The sequence below is a fragment of the Ranitomeya imitator genome, chromosome 1, assembly GCF_032444005.1.
Source record: "Ranitomeya imitator isolate aRanImi1 chromosome 1, aRanImi1.pri, whole genome shotgun sequence".
NCBI lineage: Eukaryota > Metazoa > Chordata > Amphibia > Anura > Dendrobatidae > Ranitomeya > Ranitomeya imitator.
The window spans coordinates 304,206,056-304,231,168 of record NC_091282.1 but is presented as its reverse complement, the minus strand read 5'-3'; the positions used below and the strand labels follow the sequence as shown (position 1 = coordinate 304,231,168).

General features: G+C 46.2%; 1 protein-coding gene across 2 annotated transcripts in view; it reads right to left on the bottom strand.

The window, feature by feature from the left end:
• The window catches only part of PRR14L (proline rich 14 like), a 92,052-nt gene that overhangs the window by 34,831 nt on the left and 32,108 nt on the right, over positions 1–25,113 (bottom strand). For both annotated transcript variants that reach the window (XM_069757680.1, XM_069757691.1), the window contains exons 7-8: positions 23,892–23,998; positions 169–240 (exon numbers count right to left, since the gene is read on the bottom strand). In XM_069757680.1, the coding sequence (XP_069613781.1) occupies positions 169–240; positions 23,892–23,998 (179 nt within the window). The remainder of the gene's footprint in view (positions 1–168; positions 241–23,891; positions 23,999–25,113) is intronic.

Sequence of the window (25,113 nt, the reverse complement as noted above, 5' to 3'; positions counted from 1 at the left end):
CAGGTAATCAGACTGTTATGAAAATGTATAACTTGGCAATAACAATAATAAAAAAAAGTGGAGTCATTTTTTAAACATACAAGACCTAAAGGTTCCCCAGAGATATAAGAAGGTGTGAAAGAGGGGTAAAAATATTTTGACCACAATTCCCACAGTAATCTTTCATACCGAGCAGGCGGTGGACACTTGTAATTCTTGTTGGTGTAAATATCCTCCAAACTGAACTCTTTCTTGTTTACTCTACAATATAAAAAAAAATATTAAGTGATTTCACACAAAATCTGTCTGTCCCCCCCCCACAACACACGCCCCCTGAAGAAGTTCTAACGAAACGTGCGCTGGGGTGGTGGGGACATCTTGGTCACCACATTCAATTCAGTAAGTTCATTCACCTTTCTCTGTGCTTGTCTTATGGATAGACTTCTTCATAGCCATCTCTTATTTATAGGACTATCTTTATTCAGTTATATCTGGATAGCACTTTGCACTTTTCTTCTTTGCTGCTAATAACGTATTCTCTGCACCGTCACTAACACATTTATTCATTGCATTTAGTGTTTTTTCTTTTTTTAGTATATTGTGTTACTCTAGTTTTGCTCCATTAGTTTTATATGTTTAGACACCTGCTCTCTGTCACCATGTCCATTTTCTAATTTTTTGCATTTGCACATTGCACTTTTTTGCATCTGCTGTTAACCCCTTAACGACCGCTGATACGCCTTTGAACGGCGGCAGATAAGGGTACTTAAACCACAGTGCCATTTTTACTGACCCCGGTGTTGCGATCGCAAAAGAAAAAAAAGTAAGATTTTCCATATAAACTTCTCTCTCCTCTGATGTGATCGCACATCAGAGGAGAGAGAAATAGGGTCCCCCGATACCGTCGTTGTCCCCCGGGCTGCCGACGTCTTTTTTGGGGAGAAAATTGCAGGCGCATGCACAGTCGCCTGCAGAGATCTGCTGGTCAGCACCCGGCAACAATAGGAAATTTTTCCTATTGGTTCATTTTGATCACTGTGATATGGTCTATCACAGTGATCAAAATATAACAAATAGTAAATAAAGCCCCCCTTTATTACCCCTTTATTTAGGGAAAAATAAATAAAAATTCCATTTTTTCATTAGGGTTAAATTTGGGCTACAGTGAGTTGGGCTAAAGTTAGGGTTAGGTTAGTGTTATGGGTGTGTTGGGGTTAGTATTGGAGCTCGAGTTGGGGGGTTTCCACTGTTTAGGTACATCAGGGGGTCTCCAAACGCGACATGGCGCCTCCATTGATTCCAGCCAATTTTGTGTTCAAAAAGTCAAATGGTGCTCCCTCCCTTGTGATCCCTGCCATGCCATAGTAAATAAGCAAAAGACCAAGGCGCACCACACAGATATGAGCACAAAATTATGTCTCTCATCTTCATATGTGGTGTGCATTATTGGAGTGATACTTTTTTCTTTGCTTATACCCTGCCATGCCATACGCACAAACAGTGGCTTTTCCCCACATATGGGGTATCGGCATACTCAGGAGAAATCGCACAACAAGTTTTATGGTCCATTTTCTTGTGAAAAAAAAAAAAATTGGTTCCAAAGTAAAAAAAATTTTTGTGAAAAAGTAAAAATGTTCATTATTTCCTTCCACATTGCTTTAGTTCTCGTGAAGCATCTGAAGGGTTAATAAGCTTCTTGAATGTAGTTTTGCACACCTTGAGGAGTGCAGGTTTTAGAATGGTGTCACTTTTGTTTTTTTTCCTGTTATATTGAACCCCCAAAGTCACTTCAAATGTGAGGTGGTCCCTAAAAAAATAGTTCTGTAAATTTTGTTGTAAAAATGAGAAATCGCTGGTCAACTTTTAACCCTTATAACTAACAAAAAAAAATGTTTCCAAAATTGTGCTGATGTAAAGTAGACATGTGGGAAGTGTTATTTATTAAGCATTTTGTGGGACACCACTCTCTGATTTAAAGGCATAAAAATTCAAAGTTGGAAAATTGCAAAATATTCAACATTTTCGCTGTATTTCTGTTTTTTCATAAATAAACGCAAGTCATATCTGTCATGCCGTTGCTGCCGCCGCCTCTCCCCACTGCAGCTCGCCGGGTGCGCGCGCGCGTCGCATGCATTCAGCTCTGCGCGTGCGCACATCTGATTCCTCTGTTGGCGCTCTTTCCTGTCCTCTCAGTCATCCTGGAGGACTGTAACCCGGAAGTAGCTCCCATGCTGCTATGTAAACTGCTTCCTGCTGCTTCTCTGTGCCTGATGTTCATTTGTGTTTACAAGTGCTTCTGGCCACCTGTGGTCTCTGTGCGTTCCTAGCTCTCTGACTTTGGGTGTCCCCCGCCCTCTGCAGTGCCTGCCTGTTTCCTGTGTTCCTGCCTTGTTCCTTCAGTTCCTTTTCCTCTGCGGTACCTGCCCGGCTCCTATATCTTTTCCTTGCTCCCGTCAGCCTCAGTGTCTCCATATTGTCCTGCCAGCCTCCGTAGCGTTCCCATCTTCTCCCTTGTCTCAGTAGTTCCTTTCTGTTCCCTCTTTCCCTTTGTGCCTGCAGTGTACCCATCTGATCTCAGTCGACCCTCCAGCTTCCGTGGCGATAGTCCCTCACGGGCCTGCCCCTAACTCTCCCTGTATAGGGGGCGGTCCACCTGGTCAGCTCGTCCGAGAGGGGTTCGTCATCACGGTCCAGTGGATCCACTCTCCATTTTTCACTGTTTGAATCTACATGCTCTAATAGGACTGCACTCGGGTGACATCCGAGTGCAGCCAGATTCTTACAGCGTCACAGTAACATCAGGCCATGGACCCCGCTGGAGTCTCCGTCACTCAAAAGGAGTTACTCTTTTTGCGTGAAAACCAGACTAGGATCATGTCATTTTTAAAGAATATGGAGTCTCGCCTAGCGGCTTTACAGCTTTCTGATCCTGGTATTGCTCCGCAGTTGGTTGCCCTTCAGCAGGAGCAAGGTTAACAACGGGACACTCGGTCCCATATTTTGAATTTTATGGCCTCCATTAATGATCGGCTTCTCTCCCTCCAGAATGTGGCCTCTGTTTCCACTCCTGTCTCTGCGCCACAACCCTCGCCCCGACTTGCTAGACCTCCTCGGTATGGTGGGGATTCTAAAGCGTGCCGTGGCTTTCTTAATCAATGCCAGTTGCATTTTGAATTGTCTCCGCTACTTTATCCTACCGACCAAGCTAAGGTTGCTTTTATAGTATCCCATTTGGAGGGTGAGGCTTTGGAGTGGGTTAATCCCCTCTGGGAGCGTGATGATCCTTTGGTCTCCCAACTCAATCCGTTCCTGGATACCTTCCGTAAGGTTTTTGATGAACCTGGTCGTCTGGTCTCTACCACTGAGTCCCTCTTTAACCTTTACCAGGGTACTCTCTCAGTAGCCCAGTACGCCATCCGTTTCCGGACTCTGTCCTCAGACCTTGGGTGGAATAATGAGGCTTTGGTTGGAGCGTTTTGGCGTGGTTTGTCTTCACGGATTAAGGATGAGTTGGCGGGACAGGACACTCCCACCTCTTTGGATGATCTTATCTCCTTGGCCATACGCATTGATCTGCGCTTTCAGGAGCGCACTCGTGAGCTTGCCAGAGAGAGGAGACCTCTTCGCCAGACCACTGTTGCTCGAGGGACTTCTTTTTCTCAAGCAGCCCCGGTGGATTCTTCATCTTCTCCTGAACCCATGCAGGTCGATCGCCTTAAGTCTTCTGAGCAACGCCGCAAGGAGAGACTCGCACAAGGTCTTTGTTTTTACTGCGGCAGTGCCTCTCATCTCTTACGCGCTTGTCCTCAGAAGCCGGGAAACGCATCCGCCTAGGACAGGTAAGAGAGGCATTCCTAGGTGGTTATGATTCCTCTCCGCCTCTGGTTTTGTCTGTTATTCTACATTTAGGTTCCCGTCACTTTTCTCTGGAGGCTTATGTTGATTCAGGAGCGGCTGGGAACTTTGTTCAGCTCGAGGTTGTTAACAGGCTTGGGATACCTGTTAGACCCTTGGAGACTCCTAGACAAATAGCTTCCGTCGATGGTCAGCCTTCTTTGTCTCATTCTTTCCTTTTGGGTCTTCCTTGGTTGAGAGATCACGAACCCACGCTGGACTGGCGTACTGGAGATGTTCTACGGTTGGGACAGTCTTGTCTGAACAGGTGCCTGCTTCCCGTCAAGCCTGCGTCCTCCTCTCGGTCTGCTTCGGAATCCGTGGGAATTCCTCCTGCCTATTGCGCTTTCTCGGACGTCTTTAACCCCTTCATGACCCAGCCTATTTTGACCTTAAAGACCTTGCCGTTTTTTGCAATTCTGACCAGTGTCCCTTTATGAGGTAATAACTCAGGAACGCTTCAACGGATCCTAGCGGTTCTGAGATTGTTTTTTCGTGACATATTGGGCTTCATGTTAGTGGTAAATTTAGGTCAATAAATTCTGCGTTTATTTGTGATAAAAACGGAAATTTGGCGAAAATTTCGCAATTTTCACATTTTGAATTTTTATTCTGTTAAACCAGAGAGATATGTGACACAAAATAGTTAATAAATAACATTTCCCACATGTTTACTTTACATCAGCACAATTTTGGAAACAAAATTTTTTTTTGTTAGGAAGTTATAAGGGTTAAAATTTGACCAGCGATTTGTCATTTTTACAACGAAATTTACAAAACCATTTTTTTTAGGGACCACCTCACATTTGAAGTCAGTTTGAGGGGTCTATATGGCTGAAAATACCCAAAAGTGACACCATTCTAAAAACTGCACCCCTCAAGGTACTCAAAACCACATTCAAGAAGTTTATTAACCCTTCAGGTGCTTCACAGCAGCAGAAGCAACATGGAAGGAAAAAATGAACATTTAACTTTTTAGTCACAAAAATTATCTTTTAGCAACAATTTTTTTATTTTCCCAATGGTAAAAGGAGAAACTGAACCACGAAAGTTGTTGTCCAATTTGTCCTGAGTACGCTGATACCTCATATGTGGGGGTAAACCACTGTTTGGGCGCACGGCAGGGCTTGGAAGGGAAGGAGCGCCATTTGACTTTTTGAATCAAAAATTGGCTCCACTCTTTAGCGGACACCATGTCACGTTTGGAGAGCCCCCGTGTGCCTAAAAATTGGAGCTCCCCCACAAGTGACCCCATTTTGGAAACTAGACGCCCCAAGGAACTTATCTAGATGCATAGTGAGCACTTTGAACCCCCAGGTGCTTCACAAATTAATCCGTAAAAATGAAAAAGTACTTTTTTTTCACAAAAAAATTCTTTTAGCCTCAATTTTTTCATTTTCACATGGGCAACAGGATAAAATGGATCCTAAAATGTGTTGGGCAATTTCTCCTGAGTACACCAATACCTCACATGTGGGGGTAAACCACTGTTTGGGCACATGGTAAGGCTCGGAAGGGAAGGAGCGCCATTTGACTTTTTGAATGAAAAATTATTTCCATCGTTAGCGGACACCATGTCGCGTTTGGAGAGCTCCTGTGTGCCTAAACATTGGCGCTCCCCCACAAGTGACCCCATTTTGGAAACTAGACCCCCCAAGGAACTTATTTAGATGCCTAGTGAGCACTTTAAACCCTCAGGTGCTTCACAAATTGATCTGTAAAAATGAAAAAGTACTTTTTTTTCACAAAAAAATTCTTTTCGCCTCAATTTTTTCATTTTCACATGGGCAGTAGGGTAAAATGGATCATAAAATTTGTTGGGCAATTTCTCCCGAGTACGTCGATACCTCATATGTGGGGGTAAACCACTGTTTGGGCACTCGGCAGGGCTCGGAAGGGAAGGCGCGCCATTTGACTTTTTGAATGGAAAATTAGCTCCAATTGTTAGCGGACACCATGTCGCGTTTGGAGAGCCCCTGTGTGCCTAAACATTGGAGCTCCCCCACAAGTGACCCCATTTTGGAAACTAGACCCCCCAAGGAACTTATCTAGATGCATATTGAGCACTTTAAACCCCCAGGTGCTTCACAGAAGTTTATAACGCAGAGCCATGAAAATAAAAAATAATTTTTCTTTCCTCAAAAATGATTTTTTAGCCTGGAATTTCCTATTTTGCCAAGGATAATAGGAGAAATTGGACCCCAAATATTGTTGTCCTGTTTGTCCTGAGTACGCAGATACCCAATATGTGGGGGTAAACCACTGTTTGGGCGCACGGCAGGGCTCGGAAGGGATGGCACGCCATTTGGCTTTTTAAATGGAAAATTAGCTCCAATCATTAGCGGACACCATGTCACGTTTGGAGAGCCCCTGTGTGCCTAAACATTGGAGATCCCCCAGAAATGACACCATTTTGGAAACTAGACCCCCAAAGGAACTAATCTAGATGTGTGGTGAGGACTTTGAACCCCCAAGTGCTTCACAGAAGTTTATAACGCAGAGCCATGAAAAAAAAAAAAAAATATTTTCTCAAAAATGATCTTTTAGCCTGCAATTTTTTATTTTCCCAAGGGTAACAGGAGAAATTTGACTCCAAAAGTTGTTGTCCAGTTTCTCCTGAGTACGCTGATACCCCATATGTGGGGGTAAATCACTGTTTGGGCACATGCCGGGGCTCGGAAGTGAAGTAGTGACGTTTTGAAATGCAGACTTTGATGGAATGCTCTGTGGGCGTCACGTTGCGTTTGCAGAGCCCCTGATGTGGCTTAACAGTAGAAACCCCCCACAAGTGACCCCATTTTGGAAACTAGACCCCCAAAGGAACTTATCTAGATGTGTGGTGAGCACTTTGAACCCCCAAGTGCTTCATAGAAGTTTATAATGCAGAGCCGTGAAAATAATAAATACGTTTTCTTTCCTCAAAAATAATTATTTAGCCCAGAATTTTTTATTTTCCCAAGGGTTACAGAAGAAACTGGACCCCAAAAGTTGTTGTCCAGTTTCTCCTGAGTACGCCGATACCCCATATGTGGGGGTAAACCACTGTTTGGGCACATGCCGAGGCTCGGAAGTGAAGTAGTGACGTTTTGAAATGCAGACTTTGATGGAATGCTCTGTGGGCGTCACGTTGCGTTTGCAGAGCCCCTGATGTGGCTTACCAGTAGAAACCCCCAAGTGACCGCATTTTGGAAACTAGACCCCGAAAGGAACTTATCTAGATGTGTGGTGAGCACTTTGAACCCCCAAGCGCTTCATAGAAGTTTATAATGCAGACCCGTGAAAATAATAAATACGTTTTCTTTCCTCAAAAATAATTATTTAGCCCAGAATTTTTTAATTTTCCCAAGGGTAACAGGAGAAATTTTACCCCAATATTTGTTGTCCAGTTTCTCCTGAGTATGGTGATACCCCATATGTGGGGGTAAACTACTGTTTGGGCACATGCCGGGGCTTGGAATTGAAGTAGTGACGTTTTGAAATGCAGACTTTGATGGAATGCTCTGCGGGCGTCACGTTGCGTTTGCAGAGCCCCTGATGTGCCTAAACAGTAGAAACCCCCCACAAGTGACCCCATTTTGGAAACTAGACCCCGAAAGGAACTTATCTAGATGTGTGGTGAGCACTTTGAACCCCCAAGTGCTTCATAGAAGTTTATAATGCAGAGCCGTGAAAATAATAAATACGTTTTCTTTCCTCAAAAATAATTATTTAGCCCAGAATTTTTTATTTTCCCAAGGGTTACAGGAGAAATTGGACCCCAAAAGTTGTTGTCCAGTTTCTCCTGAGTACGCTGATACCCCATGAGTGGGGGTAAACCACTGTTTGGGCACACGTCGGGGCTCAGAAGGGAAGTAGTGACTTTTGAAATGCAGACTTTGATGGAATGGTCTGCGGGTGTCACGTTGCGTTTGCAGAGCCCCTGGTGTGCCTAAACAGTAGAAACCCCCACAAGTGACCCCATTTTAGAAATTAGACCCCCCAAGGAACTTATCTAGATATGTGGTGAGCACTTTGAACCCCCAAGTGCTTCACAGACGTTTACAACGCAGAGCCGTGAAAATAAAAAATCATTTTTCTTTCCTCAAAAATTATGTTTTAGCAAGCATTTTTTTTGATTCACAAGGGTAACAGGAGAAATTGGACCCCAGTAATTGTTGCGCAGTTTGTCCTGAGTATGCTGGTACCCCATATGTGGGGGTAAACCACTGTTTGGGCACACGTTAGGGCTCGGAAGTGAGGGAGCACCATTTGACTTTTTGAATACGAGATTGGCTGGAATCAATGGTGGCGCCATGTTGCGTTTGGAGACCCCTGATGTGCCTAAACAGTGGTAACCCCTCAATTCTACCTCCAACACTAACCCCAACACACCCCTAACCCTAATCCCAACTGTAGCCATAACCCTAAACACAACCCTAACCGCAACACACCCCTAACCACAACCCTAACCCCAACACACCCCTAACCATAACCACAACCCTAATTCCAACCCTAACCCTAAGGCTATGTGCCCACGTTGCGGATTCGTGTGAGATATTTTCGCACCATTTTTGAAAAATCCGCGGGTAAAAGGCACTGCGTTTTACCTGCGGATTTTCCGCGGATTTCCAGTGTTTTTTGTGCGGATTTCACCTGCGGATTCCTATTGAGGAACAGGTGTAAAACGCTGCGGAATCCGCACAAAGAATTGACATGCTGCGGAAAATACAACGCAGCGTTTCCGCGTGGTATTTTCTGCACCATGGGCACAGCGGATTTGGTTTCCATACGTTTACATGGTACTGTAAACCTGATGGAACACTGCTGCGAATCCGCAGCCAAATCCGCACCGTGTGTACATAGCCTAATTCTAAAGGTATGTGCACACGCTGCGGAAAACGCTGCGGATCCGCAGCAGTTTCCCATGAGTTTACAGTTCAATGTAAACCTACGGGAAACAAAAATCGCTGTGCCCATGCTGCGGAAAAACTGCACGGAAACGCAGCGGTTTACATTCCGCAGCATGTCACTTCTTTGTGCGGATTCCGCAGCGGTTTTACAACTGCTCAAATAGAAAATCGCAGTTGTAAAACCGCAGTGAAATGCGCAGAAAAACCGCGGTATATCCGCCATAAATCCGCAGCGGTTTAGCACTGCGGATTTATCAAATCCGCAGCGGAAAAATCCGCAGAGGACCAGAATACGTGTGCACATACCGAAACCCTAACCCTAGCCCTAACCCTAACCCTACCCCTAACCCTACCCCTAGCCCTAACCCTAGCCCTAACCCTACCCCTAACCCTAACCCTATTCTAACAGTAGTGGAAAAAAAAAATTTCTTTATTTTTTTATTGTCCCTACCTATGGGGGTGACAAAGGGGGGGGTCATTTATTATTTTTTTTATTTTGATCACTGAGATATAATCTATCTCAGTGATCAAAATGCACTTTGGAACGAATCTGCGCATGCGCCCGCCATTTTGGAAGATGGCGGCGCCCAGGGAGAAGACGGACAGGACCCCGGCTGGATCGGTAAGTATGATGGGGTGGGGGGGGACCACGGGGGGGGGGGGGGGGGATTGGAGCACGGGGGGGGAATCGGAGTGCGGGAGGGGTGGAACGGAGCACGGGGGGCGTGGAACGGAGCACGGGGGGGCTGGAATGGAGCACGGGGGGGTGGAACGGAGCACCGGGGGGGGGGGGGGGGGTGGATCGGAGTGCAGGGTGGGTGATTGGAGCACGGGGGGGTGATTGGAGCACAGGGGGAGCGGATAAGAGCACGGGGGGGAGCGGAGCACTGGACGGAGGGGAACCGGAGCAGTGTACCGGCCAGATCGGAGGGCTGGAGGGGCGATCGGAGGGGTGGGGTGGGGGCACACTAGTATTTCCAGCCATGGCCGATGATATTTCAGCATCGGCCATGGCTGGATTGTAATATTTCACCCGTTATAATGGGTGAAATATTACAAATCGCTCTGATTGGCAGTTTCACTTTCAACAGCCAATCAGAGCGATCGTAGCCACGAGGGGGTGAAGCCACCCCCCCTGGGCTAAACTACCACTCCCCCTGTCCCTGCAGATCGGGTGAAATGGGAGTTAACCCTTTCACCCGATCTGCAGGGACGCGATCTTTCCATGACGCCGCATAGGCGTCATGGGTCGGAATGGCACCGACTTTCATGACGCCTACGTGGCGTCATGGGTCGGGAAGGGGTTAACAAGAAGGAAGCGGAGATTTTGCCGCCGCACCGCTCTTATGACTGCCCGATAGACCTTGTTCCTGGTTCTACTCCACCTAGGGGTCGTATTTACCCATTGTCTCCTACCGAGACTCAAGCCATGTCCGAATATATTCAAGAGAATCTGGCCAGAGGCTTCATTCGAAAGTCTTCCTCACCTGCAGGAGCTGGGTTCTTCTTCGTTAAAAAGAAGGATGGTTCTCTTCGCCCATGTATAGACTACCGGGGTCTCAACACCATCACGATCAAAAACAAGTACCCACTTCCTCTCATACCAGAACTCTTTGATCGTCTACGTGGAGCACGAATCTTTACCAAATTGGATCTCAGAGGAGCTTATAATTTGATCCGTATCCGTTCTGGTGACGAGTGGAAGACTGCGTTTAATACCAGAGATGGTCATTATGAATATTTGGTTATGCCATTCGGTTTATGCAATGCACCCGCAGTCTTCCAGGAGTTCGTAAATGATGTTTTTCGGGATCTACTTTACACCTGTGTTGTAGTGTACTTGGACGATATCCTTGTGTTCTCTCCAGATCTGTCTACTCACAGAAGAGATGTACGGCAAGTACTTCAGCGTTTGAGAGAGAATCGGCTGTACGCAAAACTGGAAAAATGTGTCTTCGAACAGTCATCTCTACCCTTCTTGGGTTTCATCATTTCCGACGCTGGTTTGTGTATGGATCCGGGAAAAGTTTCTGCCGTGCTCAACTGGCCGTGTCCTCTTGGAGTGAAAGCAATTCAGCGATTTCTTGGATTTGCTAACTACTATCGGCAGTTTATACCTCACTTTTCCTCTTTCAGCTCCAATCTCCTCCATGATTCGGAAGGGTGCCAATCCTCATCTGTGGTCGTCTGAGGCCGAAGAGGCTTTCCAGTCCATCAAGCAAGCCTTTGCCTCAGCTCCTATTCTTCATCGTCCAGTGGCCAATAAACCCTTCATCCTTGAAGTAGATGCTTCTGCAATTGGAGCTGGAGCTGTGATCTCGCAGAAATCCTCTTCTGGTCGTCTTGTGCCCTGTGGTTTTTTCTCAAAGATCTTCTCCTCCTCAGAAAAAAATTATTCCATCGGTGATAAAGAACTTTTGGCAATCAAGTTGGCATTAGAGGAGTGGCGGTACCTCTTAGAAGGGGCTTTACATCGTTTTATAATCTACAGCGATCACAAGAATCTGGCGTATATTCGTTCTGCGCAAAGACTTAATCCTCGGCAGGCCAGGTGGGCCTTGTTTTTCGCCAGGTTTGACTTCGAACTTCGTTTCTTGCCAGGAAATAAAAACTCCAAAGCCGACGCTCTGTCTAGGTCATTCCAGGTGGTGGATTTGGAGGACGAGCCTGCACACATCCTGCCAGAGTCATTACAGTTGCTCCAGTCTCTCTCACTTCGTTGCCTCCGGGTAAGACCTTTGTCGCTGAAGGGAACAGGAGACGTGTCTTACTTTGGGGTCACGCCTCCAAACTGGCTGGAAATATTGGTTTCAAAAAAACCTTTCGTTTGATCTCTCGTTTTTACTGGTGGCCAACGTTGTCTAAGGATGTCCAAAGTATTGTCGCCTCTTGTCCTTCCTGTGCCAAGAACAAGATTCCCAGGCAACTACCTTCTGGGCTTCTACATCCTTTGCCAGTACCTTCCACTCCGTGGCAACATTTATCTATGGATTTCATCACTGATCTGCCTCATTCTTCTGGTTCCACCGTCATCTTCGTGGTCATGGACCGTTTCTCCAAGATGGCTCATTTCATCGCTCTCCCAGGTTTACCTTCTGCTCCCGAATTGGCAAAGATTTTTGTTCACCATATTTTTCGTCTTCATGGTCTTCCTTTACATATTGTTTCTGACCGAGGTGTTCAATTCACCGCCCGCTTCTGGAGATCCCTCTGCAAATCTATGAACATTTCACTTGATTTTTCTTCGGCCTACCATCCACAGTCCAATGGCCAGGTGGAACGTACTAATCAGACCTTGGTAACTTATCTCCGTCATTTTTCCAATTCTCATCAGAATGATTGGTCTGACTTACTGCCATGGGCTGAGTTTTCTTACAATAACCATCCCAGCGAAGCCACCAACAAATCTCCATTTTTTATCGTCTACGGTCAACATCCTGGTCTTCCTCTTCCGGTTCCTCCTGTCTCTACTGTACCAGCGGCTGATCTTCTGTCTAGAGAGTTCTCCAGGGTCTGGCAGGAGACCAAGTCCGCCCTTGAGTTGGCTCAAGTTAGGATGAAGAGACATGCGGACAAAAGACGTCTTGATTCTCCTATATTCCATCCTGGGGACAAAGTTTGGGTTTCTTCTAAATTTATCCGTCTCAAAATCCCTTCACATAAGCTGGGTCCTCGCTATATCGGTCCATTCGAAGTTTTGTCTCGTATTAATGACGTTTCTTACAAACTTAAGTTGCCTGCCTCTCTGCGTATTTCTAATTCTTTTCATGTGTCTCTCCTTAAACCTGTAGTTTTTAATCAGTTTCATTCTTCTAACCTTTGTTCTCCTTCGCCTGTTTCCGAGGATGATGTCTTTGAAGTTAGGGACATTTTAGCCATGAAAAAACTTAGAGGGAGAACTTTGTTTTTGGTTGACTAGAAGGGTTTTGGTCCTGAGGAGAGGTCCTGGGAGCCTCGAGAGAACATTCGGGCTCCTCGTATTTTGTCCCGGTTTCTTTCTAGTCTTAAAAAGGAGGGGCGTAAAGATGGGGGTACTGTCATGCCGTTGCTGCCGCCGCCTCTCCCCACTGCAGCTCGCCGGGTGCGCGCGCGCGTCGCATTCAGCTCTGCGCGTGCGCACATCTGATTCCTCGGTTGGCGCTCTTTCCTGTCCTCTCCGTCATCCTGGAGGACTGTAACCCGGAAGTAGCTCCCATGCTGCTATGTAAACTGCTTCCTGCTGCTTCTCTGTGCCTGATGTTCATTTGTGTTTACAAGTGCTTCTGGCCACCTGTGGTCTCTGTGCGTTCCTAGCTCTCTGACTTTGGGTGTCCCCCGCCCTCTGCAGTGCCTGCCTGTTTCCTGTGTTCCTGCCTTGTTCCTTCAGTTCCTTTTCCTCTGCGGTACCTGCCCGGCTCCTATATCTTTTCCTTGCTCCCGTCAGCCTCAGTGTCTCCATATTGTCCTGCCAGCCTCCGTGCCTCCGTAGCGTTCCCATCTTCTCCCTTGTCTCAGTAGTTCTTTTCTGTTCCCTCTTTCCCTTTGTGCCTGCTGTGTACCCATCTGATCTCAGTCGACCCTCCAGCTTCCGAGGCGATAGTCCCTCACGGGCCTGCCCCTAACTCTCCCTGTATAGGGGGCGGTCCACCTGGTCAGCTCGTCCGAGAGGGGTTCGTCATCACGGTCCAGTGGGTCCACTCTCCATTTTTCACTGTTTGAATCTACATGCTCTAATAGGACTGCACTCGGGTGACATCCGAGTGCAGCCAGATTCTTACAGCGTCACAATATCGAAGAAATTTTACCGTTAATATGAAGTACAATGTCACGAAAAAAAATCACAGAATCAGTGGGATCCGTTGAATCGTTCCAGAGTTATAACCACATAAAGTGACAGTGGTCAGAATTGTAAAAATTAGCTTGGTCATTAAGCACAAGATTGGCTCTGTCACTAAGGGGTTAATCTATCTGCTTTTTAGTTGCACTCCAACGTATTAACTTACCTGTCTATTGAATATTTGTACGCACTTTGCATTTTATTAGTAACCTTGTGCCACTGCTTGCTGGTGTCCAGCATTTCTTCATTCTCCATTGTCTATTTTAAGTGACATATTTAACAAAAATTGAATTTTTAAAAAGGATTATACTCTCTGGTGGTCCAGTCACTTCCTCCTTCTAGTGGTTTAACCAATCACAGCTGGCCTGAAAAAAAGAGAAATGCTGCGATTGGTTGTTTGATTCTCAACAGCCAATCACAGCGATCATAGTTGTCGCCCCCGGGACAACTACTTCGTGTACCCAGCTCCAAGATGTCACGGTGCTGCATTAGAGATGAAACGCATCCGTACGTCCCAGATCGGTAAGTACCAGGTCACAGGGACGTATCGATACGTCCAAAGTTGGAAAGGGGTTAAAAAGGTGTCAACCACTGAGGACTCAAATTCTAATATATTTTCATAATATTCAGGAAAGTATAAAAATAATTAATCAGATATCATTGTCTTTTGTGGAATCTTATTATTCTCACATTCTAGAACCCGGCACAGAGATGACCTTTTCAAAAGATTCCTGTATGTTTTAGGCGATGGCTTGAGAGCGTGCAGCCTATAATGTGAAATAATCACTGGCCCATAGGTTTCCAAAATCAGTTGTGAGCCACTGATTTTTCAGACAAATATGAATATTTCATTACCAAATACTTTGTTTCCCAAACTGGTTTGTTAGGACTATCACTTTCTGATGCTTTTTACTTGCATCAATTATCCCAGATCTACCAGCGATGTTAACCCCTTCCCGACAGTGAAAACTAAAAGTTGAGGTTAGTTCACATAATATGTAATAGGAGAAAATGAAAGCTACAATTTGTTGTGCAATTTTCAATGAACATGGCAATACATGTGGTTGTACACAGTTTGAGTGCACAGCAGGGATCTGATGGGAACTAGATGGGGACTAGATTTAGTGCATTAGCTGAGCCACTGGGGTGCAAGATGAGAGGAAACCCTACAAGTAACTGCATTTTGGAAACTTCACTGCTCAAGAAAGTCATAATTGATCTATAGTGAGTATTTTTGATCCACAGCTGTCTCACAGCATTTAATAACATTGGGCCGTGGAAATACTGTATATTTTAGCGGTAAACATGTAATGTTTTAGTAGCTGTAATATTTTTTATCACTACAGTAACATGCAATGATGGACACCACACACACACAAACACAGTATGCAATTTATCCCAAATGGGGGATACCCCATATGTCATCAGAAACTACAGTTCAGCCACATGGCGGGGGTAGTCTTAGAAGATATAGGCGCACTATTTAGCTTATGGAGCACAGATTTTTGCCAGAATAGTTTGCAGGTTGCATTTTCAAAGCCTCTAAAGGTGTCAGAACAGATAAAACCCCCAAAAGTTACGCAGTTTAGAAATTACACCCATTGATTAATGAATTTAAGGCTGCAATAACTATTTTGACCACACAGATGTTTTAACTTTGCAACATCCATTCCATGCTTTTTTCCAGAAAAATTGCAAATATGCCATTGTAGTCCCCATATAATAAAAATAGGGCATCTAGACCCCCCTTATGACAACACTAGATTGTGGCCCGATTCGAACGCATCGGGTATTCTAGAACAGGGGTCCCCAACTCCAGTCCTCAAGGCCCACCAACATGTCATGTTTTTAAGATTTCCTTAGTCTTGCCCAGGTAATAATTGCATCACCTGTGCAATGCAAAGGACTTCCTGAAAACATGACCTGTTGGTGGGCCTTGAGGACTGGAGTTGGGGACCCCTGTTCTAGAATATGCATGTCCCTGTAGTATATGGACAATGATGATTCCAGAATTCGCGGCAGACTGTGTCCGTCGCTGATTGGTCGAGGCAACCTTTATGACATCATCATCGCCATGGCAACCATTATGACATCATCGTCGCTGTGCCCGTTGCTGATTGGTCGAGGCCTGGCGGCCTCGAACAATCAGAGACACAGGATTTCTACGTCGATACTGTGCCCGTCGCTGATTGGTCGAGGCCTGGCGGCATCGACCAATCAGGGACGTGGGATTTCCAGGACAGACAGACAGAAAGACAGACAGACGGAAAAACCCTTAGACAATTATATATAGATATTCCGGATTAAGGCTGTGTGCCCACGTTGCGCTTTTTATGCCGCATTTTTTCTGCAGCAGTAACACACAAAAACGCTTAAAAACCGCATTCCCATGCAATCCTATGGGATTTCACAGTTGCTGTGCCCATGCTGAGGATTTTCCCGCTGCAGAATCGCATAGTGGTAAAATCCGCAGCATGTTCACTATTTCTGCGGAATCGCGGCGATTCCACCTCCATAGGATTGCATGGAAACACTCACTTTATGCATGTGGCTATGCCCACCATGCATAAAGTGAGCGCTTCATGTGCGGATGGTACCCAGGGTCTGCAGGAGAAGAGACTCTCCTCCAAGCCCCAGGTACAATATCCCTGTAAAAAAAGAATTAAAATAAAAAAATAAAATATACTTACCTTCCCCCGAAGTCCTCCCGCCTCTCAGCGGTGCACGCGGCCGCTTCCGTTCCCAGGGATGCATTGCGCAAATCACCTAAGACGACGCTGCGGTCACGCTACCGTGACAAAGGTCCTTCATGCAAAGCATCCCTGGGAACAGAACGTCCCGGGAGCGCCGCTGAGGAGATTGGGGGCTGTCGGAGGGTGAGAATAACAATATTTTTTATTATTTTTAACATTCTATCTTTTACTATGTCAAGCACTTTGCATGACGAGTGTGACCAATCTGTCAACCCCTTTCCAAGCGACGTTTCAAATCGCTTGGAAAATACAAGCATTCTGCAAGCTAAAACGCTTGTGTTTTGCAGGAAAAACGCATGCGAATTCCGCATGCGTTTTACCCACGGCAGGAAGTTGCGGAAATGCTGCGGACATTTCCGCAACATTTCTGCAACGTGGGCACATAGCCTAAGGGTTAGGACAGCAACAATGTAAATTAATGCAGGAACACCAAACTTGTATAGGGTGATTTATAAATCAGTATTGGAGCGTTAGTGATTTGCAAGGTCATTCCACACTTCGTACAGAAAAGCAAACACATGACAACCCAAAATTACCTAATTTTGCCCTAATGTGGCCATGCCTAGTCAGAGCACTGATCCTGGAAAGGGTGACCCACCCATCTCCCTCCAACCTGTATTCTGATCCCACAAACTATATTGGCTCCACATTACCGGATATTTTATAAAATAGGGATTTTTGGGTACTCACCGTAAAATCTCTTTCTCCGAGCCAATCATTGGGGGACACAGGACCATGGGTGTTATGCTGCTGCCACTAGGAGACACTAAGCAATACAGAAAGAATAGCTCCTCCCCTGCAGTATACACCCTCCTGCTGGCTCTAAGTGAACCAGTTTGGTAACAAAGCAGTAGGAGCTTAAACATTTAACAAGGATGAACAATGTAAAAACCAAGCCAACACAGAAAAAAACAAAGCCGTTAGGCTAACAGGGTGGGTGCTGTGTCCCCCAATAATTGGCTCGGAGAAAAGGATTTTACGGTGAGTACACAAAAATCCCTATTTCTCCTACACCTCATTGGGGGACACAGGACCATGTGACGCCCTAAAACAGTCCCTGGGTGGGGAACAATCAACTGGAATTGCTCCTTGTACCAACAAGTTAGAGATGCGGCACTACCGCCTGCAAAATTCGTCTGCCGATGGATGCATCTGCCGAGGCCCAAGAATGCATATGGTAATGTTTTGTAAACGTATGCAGGCTGGACCAAGTCGCAGCTCTGCAAACTTGTGCTGCCGATGCCTGGTGCCGGCTGGCCCAAGACGCACCCACTGACCGAGCAGAATGAGCCTTAATCCCTGCTGGGACAGGATGACCTCTAACTCGGTAGGACTCCTGAATAGCTGAACGAATCCACTTGGCTATCATAGCCTTGGAAGTGGCTAGACCTTTCCTTGGCCCTTCCGGGAGCACAAACAGGGCATCTGACCAGCGGAAAGACGCCGTCCGCGAGACGTATCTCCTAAGAGCTCTCACTAAATCCAGTGTTAATGCCGATTGAAGGAATTTGAGGATGGAAGGAATGGAAAATTCAAGAGGAGAACGTCCCCGGTTTTTGCACCATGAAAAGAAGGTCTTCCAAATGCGATGACAAATACGCATAGACGTAGGCTTTCTAGCGCTGATCATGGTAGAAAGGACTTCCGGAGAGAAGCCTGCCTGGGTTAGCACCCAGGACTCAACGGCAATGCCATCAAACACAGGGCCTCGGAGTTCTAGAGGTAAATGGGGCCCTGAGCCAACAGGTCTGCGCGATTCGGTAATTGCCAGGGGACATCGGCGACTAGTTGAACTAGTTCGGCATACCAGGCCCTGCGCAGCCAATCTGGCGCAATCAGGATTACCAGTACTCCCTCCGCTCTGATCTTCTTGATGACCCTTGGCAGTAAGGGAAGCGTGGGAAATATGTTCGGAAGCCGGAATTGATGCCATGGGATTATGAGTGTATGTGCCTTGATGGCTGCCGAATCGTGGGACCGAGCTATGAAGTCGGGAACCTTGAAATTTAGCCGTGAGGCCATCAGATCCACGTCCGGGGTTCCCCAACGACAGCAGATCTGGTGGAAGATCTCTGGATCGAGAGACCACTCCCCGGAGTCGAGACCTTGACAGCTGAGGAAATCTGCCTCCCAATTTTCCACTCCCGGGATGTGAACCGCTGAAATCATTGAGCAGTTTTCCTCGGCCCAACGGAGAATGTGGCCTACCTCGGTCATGGCTGCCTTGCTGCGTGTTCCCCCCTGCCGATTGATGTATGCCACTGCCGTGGCATTGTCGGGCTGAATCATGATGGGACGACCGGCCAGGAAGGGATGGAATTGGAGAAGAGCCAACCTGATTGCCCGTATTTCCAATATGTTGATCGGCAGGCGTGCTTCCTGAAGAGACCAGCGGCCCTGAGGGGTGTGATGGAGGAACACCGCTCCCCAGCCTAGAAGACTGGCGTCTGTTGTCACAACTAGCCAATGTACTGGGAGAAAGGACTTCCCTTGACTCAGGGAGGACATCAATGTCCACCACCTGAGAGACTGTCTGACTCGCTGGGGAAGGAGGAAACGACGATCGAGAGAGAACGGCTTCCTGTCCCACACAGCCAGGAGGGAATGCTTTAAGGGGCGGAGGTGTAATTGGGCAAATGGGACCACCTCCATAGCTGCTACCATCCTGCCGAGGACTCTCATACTGAAACGCAGAGAGTGAGTGTGAGGTTGAGAGAGCTTCTGAGCTTCCTGCTGTAAGACTGAGATCTTTTCCGGGGGAAGAAGCACCAACCCCTGGGACGAGTCCGTTATCATTCCTAGAAAGGAAATTCGCTGAGCCGGTACTGGGGAGGATTTTGTGAAATCAGGACCGAGCCTGCTGTTGCTGGTTCCGAAAGGGCCGAGAGAGTCTCTGCTGTGGAAGAAATTTGCTCTTCCCTCCAGTGGCGTTGGAGATAAGTTGATCAAGCTTTTCGCCAAAAAGGCGACCACTCTGATATGGTAAAGAGGTTAACGACTTTTTGGAAGCAGAATCCGCATGCCAGTCTCTGAGCCATAGAGACCTCCTAATGGTGATAGCGTTTGCTGCTGCTTGTGAAGCGCAGTTAGCGGCATCCAAAGAAGCAGTCACCACGAAATCCCCGGCTCTGGCTATCTGAGTAGCGAGGTCTGCTACCTCGGGGGGAAGATTGGTGTCTAGAACAGCTGAAGATAAGACTTCAGCCCAATGAGCCATAGCCTTAGCCACCCAAGTAGCGGCGAAAGATGGAAAGAGTGCGGCTGCTAAAGCTTCAAAGGCTGAGAGAGATAGATTGTCGATCTGACGATCAGTGGGATTTTTAACCGAGGCGCGCTCGGAAGAAGACAAAATAGATTTAGTAGCTAAACGCGATACCGGAGGATCTACCGGGGGAGACTGTGACCAATCTTTTCTTAGGCTAGGTTCACATTGCGTTAGGGCAATCCGTTAAGCGCATTCGCTAGCGGATTGCGCTAACGCAAAGTCCCGAAAGGGATCACGTTTGGCGATCCCGCTAGTGCAGATACCCGATCTGCACTAGCGAGGGACGGACTTCGGACGCTGCAAGCAGCGTCCGCGGTTCGTCCGAAACTAACGGGACATTGCTGGCGTGTGCCAAAAATGGCATGCGCCAGCGATCCGTTAGCACGTTGCCGTCAATGGGTGCGCTAACGGATCCGTTACATGGCGTTAATTGCGACAATTTCGCCATGTAACGGAGTCCGCTAGCGTTAACCCATTAACGCAATGTGAACATAGCCTTAGATCAGGGGCAAAGGGATATTTGGACTCCATGAGCTTCTGCCCTGTGAAACGTTTATCTGGACGGATCCTGTGAGAGTCAAAAATTTCAGTAAATTCAAGATGATTGGACGCCCGCCGATCTGGTCGCGACCGCCATTTGCGCACCGACATGACCCACCGACCAGGGGTTTTTGCAGTATGTGTGCGGACCTCCCCTATCCCAGGGACCAGGACCCTCCTGCGCCTCGGCCCCACTGGTGTACTCACAGTAGGTGCGGTGGGCCTGTGCTCAATCCACCGTCGCCATAGTCAGGGAGGGGTTGGAGAGCTTCTGCCGCCTTCCAACATCCGCTATATCAGTGGTGATGCAGAGGGGGGCTGCACGGACGGCAATCATATAATTTCCGGCTATGCACCTGGTCCAGGAGAGGTAGATGGAGGGCTACTCTATGTGGTCGCCTGCTATGGAGGGGGGAGATCGGAACGCGAAAGAACCGTCGTCCGTAAGGTGAGCTCAGGGCTGGCATCACACGTCGCAGAAAAGGGTACGCGGAGGGATGCTCCGTGTTCTTGCCTGTTGATGGTTCGGGGGAGATCGGAACCTAGAAAGGATCCGTCGCCCCCATTCACTCCGTTAAGAGAAAAATAGATAAAAAAAGGGTAATATTTAAAAACTAAAATAAAAACAGTGGGTCTGAAAGCAGACCCAAGTGCCTCCTACAGACACTAAGCAAGAACTGGTTCATTTAGAGCCAGCAGGAGGGTGTATACTGCAGGGGAGGAGCTATTCTTTCTGTATTGCTTAGTGTCTCCTAGTGGCAGCAGCATAACACCCATGGTCCTTTGTCCCCCAATGAGGCGTAGGAGAAATAATCTATGAATAGGAAGATGGGGCATGAATGTATACTTCTGTCACAAAATACCCGGTATATATCATTTTTAGTGCATACTGTAGTATACCGCATACAGTACATAAGATATGTGCCTGCTATTAGATATTGCATACATATTGGAACAATATTATACTATGATTACAGATTATACCAGTGAATTATTGTCCTGTATATAATGTGTAATGTCCTGTAGCCAGGTGCAGGTCAGTCCTGTGCAGGATTCTCTATGGGTACGTCTGCAGATGTTCTGGTGAAGTTCAGTGTATAGCAGCTTGAATTTTCATACAGATCAGGTCACACTGAAGCCAATGAATTTGCACTCACAGCGTGACAAGATCTGCATGAAAGATCAGGCTGCAAAAACTCACAATGAACTTCATCAGAGCAGTCATCTTCATTACTATACAGAATCCTGCACTGAAATGATTCAGAGATGAACGTCACTTCACATTGTACAAAAAGTAGGAGCTTTCTCCCTCTACCATTCCCAAGCTGTGAATCCTGCTACATCATGTTGCCGTTATACAATGTGTTCAGCTCCTCACCCTCCTCCACACCCCTGTCACCTGCACCGGGTGCCAATATTAACTCTGCATGAAGCAGCAGAACGATTTGTGATTCCACCATTCTCCCCAAAATCAGAATCGAGCTGGCGAGGGGAAATGTTTTCGAATAAGGTGTTGCCACGTAAAATCTTCACGTGTAAGTTGATACTTTAAATGGAATCTGTCAGCAGGTTTTTGTCATGATATCTGGACATAGCATGAGGCAAGGGTTAAAGCACAGATTTCAGCAATGCCTCTCATCAAGCGCTGTCCAATTGTATAATTACAATGATTGTTTTAGCACAAAGAGCATTGCAACTTAGCCTCCACCCCCTTCTGTGATAAGCAGCTCACTGTCTACAGACATTGTACATGAACAGCCTGGTGAGGAATGGGGTTAGCTTTCTCCACTCTGCTGCAGTGCTATATCTAAAAATTCTTGATTGTGTCAGAACGGCTGTTCACAGTAAACTAAGTGATACATAGTTGGATTCAGGGTCTCTTTCCTACATTATACTGTTCTCAGAGGACGTAGTAAAAACTTGATGACAGATTATCTTTAAACCCTTCACACCACAGCCTTTTTTTTCACCTTCCTAACCAGGCAAATGTTTTCAATTCTAACTGTATGGAAGTTATAACTCTGGAATGCTTCAACGTAGCCGGGCGATTCTGAGATAATTTTCTTGTGACATAATGTACTTCATGTTAGTGATACATTTTGGTCGATATAATCACCATTTAAGAAAATATAAAAAATTTGACACATTTAGCAATTTTCAAATTTTGAAATGTTATGCCCTTAAAGGGAACCGGTCACCCCCAAAATAGAAGGTGAGCTAAGCCCACCGGCATCAGGGGCTTATCTACAGCATTCTGTAATACTTTTGGAGCACAAAATTGGCTGGAATTGAAAGCAGACGCGACACCATGTTTTGTTTGCAGAGCTCCTGATGTACCTAAACAGTAGAAATCCCCCACAAGTGACACCATTTTGGAAACTACATCCCTCATGGAACTAATTTAGAGGTTTAAACAAACTGGTGCTTCACCTAATTTTATACTGTTAAGCTGCGAAAAAAACAAACAAAAACATTTCCCACAAAAATGTTGCTTCAGCCCCCAATTTTTCTTTCCATAAGGGTAACAATAGAAAAGGAACCATAAAATGTGTTGTGCAAGTTCTCGAGTACATGGATACCCCATATATGGTAGAAAACTACTGTTTGGGTACACAGCAGGGCTCGAAAGGGAAGGAGCACCAATTGAATTCTGGAGCACAATTTTGGCTGGAATGAATTGCGGATGCTAGGTCACAGTTGACGAGCCCCTGACATGCGGAAACAGCAGAAATCCCAAAAAAAGTGACCCCATTTTGTAAACTAGACTTCTTAAGGGGTGTAGTGAGCATTTTTAACCCTCGAGCGATTCACAGAATTAAACAAATTTAGAAAATTACCATTTTTTCCACTAAAATGTCGCTTTGGATTCAAGTCTTCAATTTTCAAAAGAGATAATAGGAGAAAATAGACCATACAGTTTGTTACACAATTTCTCCTGAGTATGCCAATAAGCCACATGGGGTCAAAAACTACTTCTGAGGCACAGTGGGAAGAAACGCCACATTGGGGTTCAGATTTTGCTGCAATAGATTGAGGGTGCCAGGTCACATTCGCAGTGCCCCTGAGGTGCCAGAACAGCAGAACCCCCCATAAGTGACATTATTTTGCCAACTAGATCTCTCAAATTATCATTCATCTATGGGTGCATGAATCATATTGACACAACAGGTTTGTAATAGAATTTTATACCTTTGGGCAATAAAGAAGAAAATGATTACATTTTTAATCACAAAAAGTTTGTTTTAGCCCCAGATTTTACATTTTCACAAGGGCAAATGGGTAAAAAGGTACCAAAATTTATCACACAATTTTTCTTCAAAGTTTTTTTTTTTACTCTCTCTATGGGACTTTTTTTTAACTCTGATCGCAGGTACAATGAATTGCAATGCTTTACACCTGTCAGTGTTACACTGTATTAAGCCTCTTAGATCATGCTCCAAGCATGGTCTAATAGGCTTGCCGTAGCTGGCTGACTAAGATGGCGTCATGATGATGATCGGGCCCTCACGGTGATGTCGTGGGGGCGCAGATCAGACAGGAGAGCCCCCTGTCTGCTGTCCAAATGCTGCAATCGATTGCAGAATTTAGGGAGTTAAACAATTGTGGGGTTTTTTTTGCTTAAAAGAGGTTGTCTACTACTGGACAACCCCAGCTGTACTGGATGTGGTCTACTACTGGATACTCACTTCCTGTACTGGCGCCAACATAGTTATAGTATACATGGAATTGTAACAATACAATATTTGACAGCATACCTTTTTGGTTTTGGGAGACCCATTGGTGTCAGATTTGGATCTGGTCTGGGAATAGTTTTTCTGATTCGAATTTGAGAGACCCGTTGAGGTTTTCTTTCAAAGGACCCCTGTAGTAAAATAATACAGTGATTTGTTTTTATTGAACCAAAGAAAATGCTTTCATAAAAGTTGAAAGGTAAAGGTGGTATAATGCAAATTTGTGAAGCTGGCTTTCCCAACTTGTTAATGCTTCAAGATATTAGTCTAACTGCAGTTTATCATAAAGAGTGACTTGCTTATAAATCATGGTAGGGACATCAGATTGCCCATTATTATTATGCCTCAAAATCATCCACAGAATGGAGGATGCTGTTGGTCTTAGGTGCAGACCTGTAGCTTATGACTACTGATAGATAAGTTAGGAAAAACTGATCCTATGTATCTGCTGCACATATCACTTTTCTCAGGAAAGCTACCGTATATACTGGAGTATAAGCCGAGACACCTAATTGTACCACAAAAAACTGGGAAGACTCATCCCTATCCTGGTATGCATGGCCACCTCAACACTATCCTAGTCTGCATGGCCACCTCAATACTATCCTGGTCTGCATGGCCACCTCATCCCTATCCTGGTCTGCATGGTCACCTCATCCCTATCCTGGTCTGCTTGGCCACCTCATCTCTATCCTGATATGCATAGCCACCTCATCCCTATCCTGGTCTGTATGGCCACCTCATCCCTATCCTGGTCTGTATGGCCACCTCATCCCTATCCTGGTCTGTATGGCCACCTCATCCCTATCCTGGTATGCATGGCCACCTCATCCCTATCCTGGTATACCTGGCCACCTAATCCCTATCCTGGTATACCTGGCCACCTCATCCCTATCCTGTATACCTGGCCACCTCATCCCTATCCTGGTCTGTATGGCCACCTCACCCCTATCCTGGTATGCATGGCCACCTCATCCCTATCCTGGTATACATGGCCACCTCATCCCTATCCTGGTATACCTGGCCACCTCATCCCTATCCAGGTATGCATGGCCACCTCATCCCTATCCTTTTCTGTATGGCCAAACACGGAGGTCTTGTCACACTTTTGAGGCATTTTTGCCCTGGTTTCTTCCTGAATGCTGAACAAATAGATTTGAGTCTCGTCTCCACATAACTCATCACTAGGGTTGAGCGAAACGGATCGTTCATTTTCAAAAGTCGCCGACTTTTGGCAAAGTCGGGT